Source organism: Triplophysa dalaica, chromosome 25 (assembly GCF_015846415.1).
Source record: "Triplophysa dalaica isolate WHDGS20190420 chromosome 25, ASM1584641v1, whole genome shotgun sequence".
NCBI classification, from domain to species: Eukaryota; Metazoa; Chordata; class Actinopteri; order Cypriniformes; family Nemacheilidae; genus Triplophysa; species Triplophysa dalaica.
Window position 1 is genome coordinate 7,207,290 of NC_079566.1, and position 12,261 is coordinate 7,219,550.

General features: G+C 39.2%; 1 protein-coding gene across 1 annotated transcript; it reads left to right on the forward strand.

The window, feature by feature from the left end:
- The first annotated feature begins 412 nt into the window (after positions 1-412).
- Positions 413-12,077, forward strand: kiaa0319l (KIAA0319-like ortholog). Its single transcript, XM_056741836.1, is given in 23 exon segments — positions 413-543; positions 1,995-2,115; positions 2,194-2,326; positions 3,410-3,744; positions 4,008-4,210; positions 4,213-4,244; positions 4,451-4,549; positions 4,939-5,036; positions 5,118-5,205; positions 5,286-5,378; positions 5,542-5,674; positions 6,226-6,454; positions 6,637-6,760; positions 6,854-6,986; positions 7,130-7,278; positions 7,866-8,017; positions 8,229-8,367; positions 8,454-8,613; positions 8,729-8,871; positions 8,963-9,085; positions 9,177-9,267; positions 9,376-9,464; positions 10,665-12,077. Coding segments are annotated over 21 exon segments (2,922 nt in total). The 5' UTR covers positions 413-543; positions 1,995-2,115; positions 2,194-2,214; the 3' UTR covers positions 10,862-12,077.
- Positions 12,078-12,261: the final 184 nt, after the last annotated feature.

Below are 12,261 nucleotides of genomic sequence, written 5' to 3' on the forward strand. Positions count from 1 at the left end.
AAATTCATTTTTAATTATTGTAAAAAAAAAGTAAACAAAATGAAAAATATCACAGCTCACAGATGAATCCCATGCAGATAAACTAAAAAAATATATAAACGTATATATAAAATATCTAAACGTTAAATCTAAATATTTTACTTAATTCTGATATTTTACCGTAATTTTAACAATAAAATTAAAAGCGGATGTGACTTTTCACTTGTACCATCCGCCATCTTTGTGCGTGGCATCAATATCGCTTAATAATAATTAGCATTTTGGATAATATTAATACATTGCGCTAAATGCTCTAATATGTGAAGTATTTTCTAAATGTTGCGGATTTTTTATTTTCGTGCTGTAGGTCTAAACTTTAAAAAGGAGGACTTGTATTTGCGGGGCGGAAATGAAATGTTCGCTGTGAGTGAGCGTTTCCGTGTGAAGGTGTATGGCGTAATTGCTGGAGATTACCGAGACCGACCCAGATCGAGATGAGAACTGCTTCTACTGTGAGGTTGTGATGTCATTTTGTGCTGCTGTACCTTGAAGGACACTGAGGAGGTGAGTTACATTTTGTTATCCTCCGCTGTATATGAGTGCAAGGTATCGTTAAATACAGAGCGAGGGCGCGTGATGTTCTGTCATTTGTAAGTTATTTCATATCCAGTTGTTGTAGCCCACACAGAACAGCTGTTAGCAACCTGTCCCCTGAATCTCCTTCGGGAAATGCCAGAAACGTCTTTTATACCCGCGAGCGTTTTTTAAGAAAAGTCGACATAATAAATACGGTCGACGTTTTGTGACAGTGCACTAGCGCGTGATGTGATGTGCGCGTTCAGTTTGCAGGCGAGTCGTGTATTTAATACTGCGTTTTTTGTCTTTTAAAATATGAATGGCAACATGGACATGGTGAATTAAAACGCAATAACATATTCAAACCCCTACGATTTTTATAATAATTTGTTGAAGGTATAATTGTATATTATGTGGACTGATTTTAAGATGCTGTCATTTTCATGTTTTGCGACTTTTTGTGAGAATTAAAGTGTGTCATTCCTAACCAAACATACGCTTGCGTTGACAGTCTGCCCTGCAGGATTCAGCACTATTTAACCAGTGTGTTGTACAGTGTTTGAGCTGGCCAGCGGTGACGTTTTGCCAGATTGGATCAATATCACCTGCGTGGTTCCTTGTCTTTTTCGCATGCCAGCTCGGTGTGTCCTGATTCTGCGTCACCTTCAGCTTTCATAAACCATTCACGTGCTTAATGCGTTGAACTGGCCTATGATAACACCTGAATAATTTGTTTGACAGTCTTGCCTGTCTATCCTCACATCAAGGCCAGTGTGCTTCTAACAACTCTGTTAGTATTTTTTTTAAAGACTGAAACGCGTAAAATGTGAGTGATCTTTAGTGCTTAATGGTTATTCTCATACACCCAAATGTCCCGCATGGTAACTGTTTATCAGTTGTGTACTTTTGCTTCGATCCAAACTCAGATAAATAGTTTCACTTCTGCTCAAGCAACAGCTGCTGATGAATGAGGTTTCATTTTGTTTGCTTTGTGTCTGACTACTTTTTACAAAGATTTTCTCTAAAATGCGGCTGTCATGGTCTTATATCTGCGAGAACAACCGGCTGCATGTACATTATCCCTTACATAAAATATTAATATAAACTAACAGTGATATAAATGAGTCATTTTTATAAGCCACTAGTCAGAAAAACACAGACCGGATGTCAACTTTGTGCCAGGCATGTGCGTCAGATGAAATCTTCTATATTTACTTAATATGTAAACAGCCATGTGAAGCTCATTGCAGGTTTATTTAATGATAGTACACTCCCTTCCTTAACTGTGGACAGCTGAGATGACTGTAAATTCAATGGTTGTATAATGGTAGTCAATGTCTATTCACACAGAAGTTTGGCAGTTGATGTTGTTGTCAAATTTGAAGGCTACAGCCTTTTCTTCAATAAGATCAGAATTCTGACCCGTTTGTTTCTTACAGTGTTGTGGTGCCATGTGTCTTCTCAAGGTGTTTGGTTGGACATCATTTTATTTGTCTGCTTGCATCCCGAGTCTTTCACCTCTGTCTGTTACTTTGAATTCTGTACCCAGTCTGGGCAAAGGTACACTCAGACATTCATTCACATTACCCATTTGTTTCCTTTGGGGCAGATCAATTGACTGTTTTTGTTTTATTCCAGGTTCTTGCTTATAGTTAAAAGATGCCCAGTGAAGAGCTTCGGATGCACAGGTGGAATTCATCTCTTTGGAAATGGCCGGTTCAGTTTCCCTCCCTATTTCTGGCCTGTCTGTATTTTCTCTGCTCTGCCTCTGGTAATTATTAGTATATACAGTATATAGCTAAAGAGATCATTTACTTGAGATCTGTCACCTTTTTAGGAAATGACTCCGAATCAATGCCATGAAAGTGAATAAATGTGGGGCTATATAAAGTTAAACGCCTCTCCACAATCTTGCTGAAAAAGAACTATCTTTAACTTTTGGATATGTTATTTGTTGTTTGGATGCTTGTTAAGTTCATGTGTGATGGCACTGATTGGTGGGTATTGTGAAACACATAATGGGCACTTTGTGTTCAATTTCACAAAGGCTGACAATCACAAAACAAGCCTATAGTGGGTCCCACCCCCCAAAAGAAATCTGCACGGGTGTGGGTTCCAACTGTGTCTTGCAGTTTAAGTTTCACTTCCATCCCATAATAAGCTACTATATGTTGCCATGGTAACAGTCAGCGGAGACAAAACAGTGTCTATGAAGGGATCGGGGAAGGGGGTGGATTACTCTTCACTTTGAGATCCTGTTTTCCTAACGGGGAATTGTACACAAGTCAATGTTAGCGACCTGTATCATAAACAGCCTTGTGTTGGGGTGGGATGGGAAAACATTGAGGGCGAATCCATGGGGTTTATATACATGTGGTTCTCTCAGGGGATTACAGTCCAAATGTATTCATATTTTAAATAGATGGTTCACCCAAAAATGAAAGTTCGATCATCATTTACTCATTTCAAACCTGTATGATGGTCTTTCTTCTGCACAAAAACACAAAAGAAGATATTTTGAATAATGTTAGTAATCAAACAAGGTTGGTACCCATTTACTTTAATCGAGCAGACACAAAACCAATGCAAGTCAATGGGTACCAATGTGTTTTGGTTACAGACTTGTGTTCTGCAGAAGAAAGAAAGCCAAACATCTTTAAAATGACAAGAGGGTGAGTAGATGATGACAGAATTTTCATTTGTGTGTGAACTATCTCTTTAACTGTCATAGATTTGTACTATTTACAATACTCGTATGTCTATGGCTTTGTGTAATATACCACTGTGCATAGCCTATCAATGTGTTCTCGTCACCTGTATTCAGTGATCTTTTTGCCTTGTGTGTATCTCTAAGGGGTATCGTCCAGCATATGCACAGTAACAGGAGGCGTGTTGGGTATCCACTGGAGCAGCGTCATCGGGCTGGGTTGGCAGGCACTAGCGGTGGATCAGGGGGGGCCTCGATGCTGGGAATCCTGCTGTATGAAGCCCACCTGCGGTGCTGTGTGGAGCCTCGGCGGACGCTGCGTGTTACTGTCCTGTACTAGGACCGATGGCTGCTCCATTATGTCTCTCCCTCAGCCAAATATTGAATCTCTGGGACTTTTACAGGAGCTGAACAAAAGGATGCGCAGGAGGAGGAAAGTTCGCCACGTTCAGAATGTCAGAGAGATCAGGGAGATAGATCAGGTAAGATGCATGGATAAGTCATATTTTTGCTCTGTTCCAGCGACCAGCGCTTCTTTAGAGACACCTTACTAGGTTTTGATTTCTAAACCATGTATTTTTATGTTTATGGCTTTGATTCTTACATCCTAGAATCATTCCTATTTAGGACATTTTAAATCATTCATCTTATAAGTGATGTTTATGATGTTAGCCAAGTAGGCAGCAGACAGAAAAGTTTTGTATATTACTGTACACTGATAAGACCGATATTATCACCCTCACAGGACCAGTCTCCTAGACCCACAGCATCACTGACCACAGCCAATGGTCCATCCCCTCTACATACAGAAAGTCAAACCTCGCATCTGTCCACCGCTGGCAGGGAAGAACAGACAGCACTCTCGGCCTCGTGCACAATTCAACAGCGGACCCTGTGGATCATTCAGCATCCAACAACAGCAATCAGTCACCAGACTCCCCGTCTGACACCCATTCAGTGACCACACCAACAACACCAGCTGGTACAACATGTTTCCCTCCATTATTACATGTCACGCACTGTTTGTGTTAACCAACTTTCTCCTGAGTTTGTCTTTTGCCGACTGAGTAAACATTTGATTTAGTTACAAAATCCACAATCATAATGTTATATTCTAATCAACAGCCTGTTTCACAAAGCAGATTTGTCTGTGAAACCTTTGTTTAGTACTGTTTGTTTATATGACAGTGAGGGAACTGGTCGTGTCTGCCGGTCAGAATGTGGAGGTCACTCTGCCGCGCAGCGAGGTCGAGCTGAACGCTTTTGTGGTGCCAGCATCCCCTTCAGGTAGTGCATAAAACTGCACCCAGTCCTATGAGAACACCAAGTAAACTAATTAAAGATAAATGTAACAGAACATGTAATGTATGTATGTAACACATTTAAAAAACAAAACTTCTGTCATCATTTACTCACCCTCATGTTGTTAAAAATCTGTATAAATGTCTTTGCTGTGATGAACACAGAGAAAGATGTTTGGAAAAATGTAACCAAACAGTGCTTAGCCACCATTGACTACCATTGTAGGAAAAATATAATAGTGTCAAAAGTGCACCGAATCTGTTCCTACATTCTTAAAATATCTTCTTTTGTGTTCAAAAGAACATATGAATGTATAAAAGTAATTTTCCAGAATCATGTTTTGGGATTTATTTTTTGTACTCTTGTTTCTTTAGGTACCAACTACGTCTTTGATTGGCGTTTGAGGACACATCCAAAAGACTACAGTGGAGAGATGGAGGGTAAACACAGTAAAACCCTCAAGCTCAGTAAGGTAATTATATAATCTTGTAGTGCGTATTATACTAAAAGTTCCTAATATTCAAACTTGTATTCGTTTAATGTTTCCCTTTAGCTCACAGTAGGTCTGTATGAGTTTGAGGTAGTGGTGGATGGTGATGGTGCTCATGGGGAAGGATACGTCAACGTTACCGTCAAACCAGGTAACCGACTGCAATATTAAATGATGTGTTCTAACCGTTACACAAAAACGTGTACAAACCTGAATTTTCTGTTTCTATAGAGCCACGAGTGAACAAGCCACCTGTTGCGGTGGTTTCTCCAAAGTACCAGGAGATCTCCTTACCAACAAGCTCAACTGTGATTGATGGCAGTCGTGCGTAACAGAATTCATTTATAGCGTTTTATTATATGTACAGTATAAACCACAATACTTAAAACAACACTAAATGATGACTGTGCAATGATAAATCTATAGTTTTTTTGTTGTTGAGATATCTATTCATAAATATAGAAATGATCTGTGTATTTCACATCAGAGAGTACAGATGATGATAAAGTGGTGTCGTGGCATTGGGAGGAGGTGAAGGGACCACTACGTGAAGAAAAGGCCTCGGGTGATAAAGATATTCTCACTCTCACAGGCCTGGTTCCTGGTAACTACACCTTTAGGTACAGTATGTTTTATCTTCCAACTCAACATCACTGACATTTCTCTTTTACTTCAGACTCTGCCTTCAGATAATCATTTGATATGTATTGCAGAACCTGGCAAACCAGTCTTTCTTCTGCAATCTTTTCACCTGCGTCCTTATTTGGACGACATTCAATGTTTTTACCTGATATATTGTCTGTGCACTGCTCGCAGCAACAACACGTGAGCTTTATGTGTTTTGCAACACTAGCACCTCCAAACGAAATTCTCAAACAGTCATTCACCAATCTGCCATTGGTCAGGCAAATAGAAAACCCGCCCAAAATGTATTTTTCCTGTATTTTCCTTTCCTGTAGTTTCCTGTCAATGCAAGGTTGTGGGTTCAATCCCAGGGGATTGCAAATACCTATGTAAAATGTATAGGATAAAGCAATGTAAGTCGCTTTGGATAAAAGCGTCTGCAAAATGCCTAAATGTAAATGCATTTTAGAAAAAAAGTACAGAGTTCAACTTTATTTTTACTGTAATTAAGAATTGTTATACTATTCCCTTTTTGTTCTCTACATAGTCTCACAGTGACTGACTCAGACGGAACTCAGAATTCAACTCAAGCCATGTTGTTAGTCAACAAGGCCACAGACTACCGGCCTACGGCTAATCCTGGACCAAACCAGGCCATCACACTGCCACGCAACTATATTACACTCTACGGCAACCAGAGCACTGATGACCATGAGAATCTTTCCTATGAGTGGTCGCTCAGTCCTGAAAGTAAAGGCAAGGTGGTGGAGATGCAGGTATAGAAATGCAACAATGGCATTTTAAGTGATTCAATATATCAGTGTTATTTAAGGGGCGTGTCATAGAAAAACGTGTGTGTCACCTTTGATTCCTTTATATCATGACAAGGAGATTGTGATTGTTTCTGTTTTGATTGAGAGTTTGAATATTTGGAATACTTTTGTTTTGTTCTTTTTAGGGTGTGAGGACGCCCATCCTGCAGCTTTCTGCCATGCAAGAAGGTGACTACACCTTTCAGCTAACCGTCACTGACTCGTCCGGGCAGCAAGACACAGCTCAGGTCACTGTCATTGTCCAGCCAGGTATTTGCAGAGCATGTTGCTTTATGAGTAACTCTTTGCACATCTGAAACTGCTGTTTGTGCTCGAGCATCTTCTTATTCATTTTTCTTCCAGAGAATAACAAGCCCCCTGTAGCAGATGCTGGCCCTGATAAGGAACTGACTCTTCCTGTCGATCGCACAACGATGGATGGAAGTAAAAGCAGTGACGACCAAAAAATTTCAACATACCATTGGACAAAAACAAAGTTAGTTGCTCATGTGTATATAAAATAATTAGATCATATTATAAAACGCTTTTCATTTTGTTGTTTAGATGTGTCTTTAAACCACTGGGTAATTTTATCAATTAAGATCAAGACTTTATATAAAGTTTTAAATGATGACACAGGGGCCCAGAAGGGGTGAAAATTGAAAATGCAGACACTGCAGTTGCCACAGTGATTGGACTGCAAGAGGGGGAGTACATTTTCATGCTGACGGTGACGGATGAAAGGAAGCTGGAGAATTCCGACACAGTGTCAGTCATAGTCAGAGAAGGTTTGTAGGTTTAAATGCTATAAAGATTTGTGTATGTGAGAGAGAAAGTGAGAGCGCTTTTGCATGCACATGTCTTCTGGTTTTAAATTTTCTAATGATTAAAAAACTTCCTAATGCAACTCCAGATTTAAACGGAGGGATAACCCAAAAATACAAATCTGTCATCATTTACTCGCCCTCAAGTTGTTCCAAATCTGTGTAAATGTCTATATTATGATGAACACAGAGAAAAGATATTTTGAAGAACGCTTGTAACCAAACAGTTCTTGGACACCATTGACTACCATAGCAAGGAAATTATAATGGTAGTCAATGTATATACAAAATATTATATTTTGTGTTTAACGGAACAAGTATAAAGAAATTTCCCCCACTATTTTAGTCAATGGTGGCCAAGAACTGTTTGGTTACAAACACTTTTCCTAATATATTTCTCTGTTCATCAGAACAATGATATTTATACAGATTTGGAACAATTTGAGGATGAGAAAAGGAAGAGAGAATTTAAATTTTTGGATGAACTGTTCCTTTAAATCTGCTTTCATCTGCGACACTGCATCATTGCTCTTTTGCTTTTCTTAATTCAGAGGATGACCAGCCGCCTATCGCCAAAGTGATGTCCAGTCCTCCAATCTCTCTGCCCATCTGCACGGCAGTTCTTGATGGTTCACGGTCATCTGACGATAAGGGTGGGATCAGTTACCTCTGGACACGTGTGGACACCAGTCCAGCTGCAGGGGTCAGTTCTCTTTGACTGAGCTTAATTCATATTGGTTATGCTTTATGGATTCAGATTACATTCATAGTGATTAAATAAGTGGGGCTGGTTACAATAGCAGTTTTCTTATACATATAAAACTGTTATATTGTCTAAAGATAAATCTGCCTTCATGAAGATCTTTCATTGGGATTAAACATTTGGCTTTGTTCCCGGTTTGTTTCCCTTGCAGGATGTTCTAAATAACTCTGACCGCCAGGCAGTGCTGTTTCTTGGGAATCTGGTTTCAGGGAAGTACACCTTCACATTGACAGTTACAGACAGCAAAGGGAAGACAAGTACTGACAGAGGCACTGTCGAAGTTCGACCAGGTCTGTGTTAAAAAAAAAATATTTTCATGTGTGCCATAAATTGCAAAAACAATTGGCTATTTTTATCTACTTGTGTTCTTTGACAGATGTTTACGAGCGAGATTTTGTGGAACTGATCCTTGAGGCTGGTGTGACACAGGTGTCTCTCAGACAGAAGGACATGTTGATCCGACAGGTCGGCGTCCTTCTAGGCGTCCTGGACAGTGACATCACTGTGCGAGAGATTAGCGCCTTCAATGAGCACAGGTCTGCTTAGATTAGCTCAAGGACTGGAATTTATTTTAAGAAGTGTGAAACTTAATGCTCATTTTACACTGGTTTAATTCCCCTTAACTTTTGAAATATCACACTACATTTTCAGCACCCGCTTGGTTTTTCTGGTATCTGGTGGCCCCGGACGTCCCCCGTTGTCTGGCCACAGTGTTGCTATGGAACTTCGCAACAAACTTCGCAAGCAAAAAAATGACTTCCTAATCTTTAAAGCCCGGCGGGTGGACACAGTTGGTGAGTATTAAAGTTTTCATGAATTGCCCCATTTACTGCTGTTTTTATTGTCCAGCTCTGGTCTCGTGTTGACTTTGTGCCTTTGCCCCAGTCTGCCAGCTAAACTGCTCCAGTCACGGGGAATGTGATTCTTTTACCAGACGTTGTGTTTGCCATCCGTTCTGGATGGAGAATTTGATCAGAACTTATTTTGGGGATGCCGAGAGCAACTGCGGTAAGCAAAACAGCCATCGTGGAAGAAAGCTATTAAAAGCACCGTATTGATCTTTTGTTGATTTGTTTGTTTTTGGAATGTGTTTTTTCAGAATGGAGTGTATTGTATGTGACAATAGCATCTTTCATGATCGTGGTTGCAATAGCTACTGTCATCTGGGGTGTGGTGTGCTGCTGTAGAAGGTAGGAGTTGGAATGCTGATACATTTTTGTGATTTTACTTTTTATTAATTTGGAGTTTATTTATATTATGTGATTGTCACCTTTATTCAAAATGTTTACTTTGTGCAGACGAAAAGGCAAAGTGAGACGAAAGAGCCGCTATAGAATGCTGGATGAAGATGAACAAGAGACTCTGGAGTTACAGTTACCTAAAACTGGTAATAAATCTAATATTTAAAGCATTAGAGATTAACACCAACATTCTGCTCTTCTTCAGTTGAATTATCATGCTTTTAATAGAAAATACTCTTTCTCTTATTGGAATAGTGTTGAATGTATGTGGGTTCTTTAAAGGAAAAGTTCACCTCAAATTCAAAGTTGTTATCTTTTACTCATCCACGTAACATTCAACATGTTTTAAGACCTCCTGGCATCTTCGGAACACAAATAAAAAAGATATTTTAGGGCCATCGGAAAGATTTCAAGGCCTGCTCATAGACTTCATGGTTACAGTTGTTCTGAAGGTCCAGAAAAGTACTAAAGTACTAAATTGGTCCATCCGTGCCTAGTGGCTCAATTACATTTTTAAGAGAAGAATATATCGATTCAACTCGTTATTTTGGTCTTAAAACACGATGAACGTCATGTGGGTGAGTAAAAATAACACAATTTAGATTTTTAGGTCAACTTTTCCTTTAAAGCAGTGGTTCCCAAACTGTGTGATGCTGCCTCCCACTGGACTGCAGCGGTATTCCAGTGGGGCCTTGGCTTAGGCTAAATCCACATTTCAAAATATCTATCTATAATCTAAAATATAATTATGAATTTTACTGCAAAAAGATTTGTGAACTGACTATGTAGCTCCTGATACACACTTTGATGTCATTTGTAAAAAGTATGCAGTGTTACTGATTACAAATGCAATATATGTATTTTATCATCTGTCGCTAGAATTTGATTAGCAAATTTTGTGGTAACCCACATGAAACAATACTGCAGTATACTATAGTACTTCATGTCAACTGTAGTAAATTGAGAATGCTGTATTGGATTGTAGCAGTTAGTTACACTATTGTGTAGTATACTTTTTATATACAGAAATGTAGTTTTAGCCTTAATAAATGTATATACTGTAGTACACTTTTAAGATTTACTATTGTAAGGTAAAAAAACTATAGTACCTCGTTTAAGAAGCGCTGCTTTAAAGTAAACATGAGTAAAGAAAAAATAATGTTTCATTCATTTGATAAACAAAACGAAAATTGCAGAATATATGTATATATATATATGTGTGTGTGTGTGTATATGTATCTTTTGAATACACTAAATAAGAATTATATCAAGTGTTATAGTTAAGACACGATGAAAAAGTCTCCATAACAACTGTACAGCAACCTGTCTTTTTCATGCTTATCCAGGTCGCATGAAGCCGCTCTCAGTTCCAAAATCTTCGGCGCTCATGCACTCCGATTCCGATCTGGAAAGTGATGACGGCCAAGCGGGCATCCCCTGGTCCGACCGAGAAAGAGGAAAACTCCTGCCACCACAAAACGGATCTCTTCGTAACGGCCAAGGTCCTCATAAACCTAAAAAGCAAAGGGAGGAGCTTCTTTAGCATACGAACCAAACCTCTCGTTATTGCACCAATCGCACTGTTTACCCCTCATCCACTTCCAACTTTAGTTTTATTTTATGAGGGACTTGCAGGACTTCAGGATGACCTCTGAAACTGCACCTTCGGGTTGAATCCCAGCCCATTCTGAGCCAAAATAAAAATGTGTGCACACACAAATGGTGCGAGGAGACAGAAATTGTTATAGTAATGTGGACATCTTTCCTTGGATTCTGTCATTCTGCCACATCTGCTTTGATGTGCACCTCAGAAGACAATGAGAATGTATCTGCATAACTTCAGAGAAAGACACTACATACAGGTCACAACTGGAAAGGGTTGAGCACTGCAGTGTAGCTATTGAAGAGACATGATCCTCAGGTGGAAAAAACATCACACTGAGGATAGTTGAGCCTGCTTCACTGTTCCTCACACAAGGCTTCCAAACCCTGTCCGGCACGTCTATTCATTTGTTTTTGTTTTCTAACTCCTAACAATAATGCAGAGAGGTGAGTCCACAAAGTGGTACTCACAATGGCACATTGACTGCATGAGAAAAATGTGGTTACTTTTTCATAGTTTGCATGTATTGAATTGTGCAAATGCCACTTTGTGTCTCTGCAACCTAGTGGCCATATGTATGTTAGAGGTGGATTTCTGCCACTTTATGCACCAGCAGATGATCTGAGCTGTGAAGTCTGCAGCATAATAGGAAATGCTGCCGGATCTTATCCTGCACTGAAGTTTGCATTAGATGTTACACTGGAACCAATCATGTTGTTGCTGGTTTTGTGAATGGGTAAGAGAATGAGGTCTGGTTTGCTCCTCAACTCAACATCTCAACCATAATGTCAGTTTTTAATCTCTCTTAAGCAAATAATCTTAAACACATGTTCTGTTACACCTGGCTTGAATTGTTACTGTATGTTTTGTTCATCCTTTTGAGCTGAAGCATCTTTCTGATATGTTTGTTTTTGTGAAAGTGCTGAATGTCAACTAGGGATGTCCCTGTCCCACTCATGTCCTGCACATTCTTGTGAATGCACAAGTATTTAAATTTCCTGCTATGCCACAGACTGGAATAATGAAGTGATTTTGCTTTTTCATTTTTATAAATCATTTTTTGGTTGATTGTTTTTAGAAAAGGATTGTCTGTTTCATGTGACTTGTTATAAAACAACTGGATTAAAAATAAAATATATTTACAGCTGTCTTATTATTTTTATACTCTTTCTGACCTAAATGTTTTAGCTCTTGCAAGACCACCTTTAAGAATACACAGAATTATGTAAACTTTACCTTATAGGGAAAGTGAGTGGCTTAGAATCGCAAGAACCAAACCTCAAGTTTACAGCCTTTAGTGGAGTTTTGAATTTAGGAAATTCTTTTTATCACGATTTGTA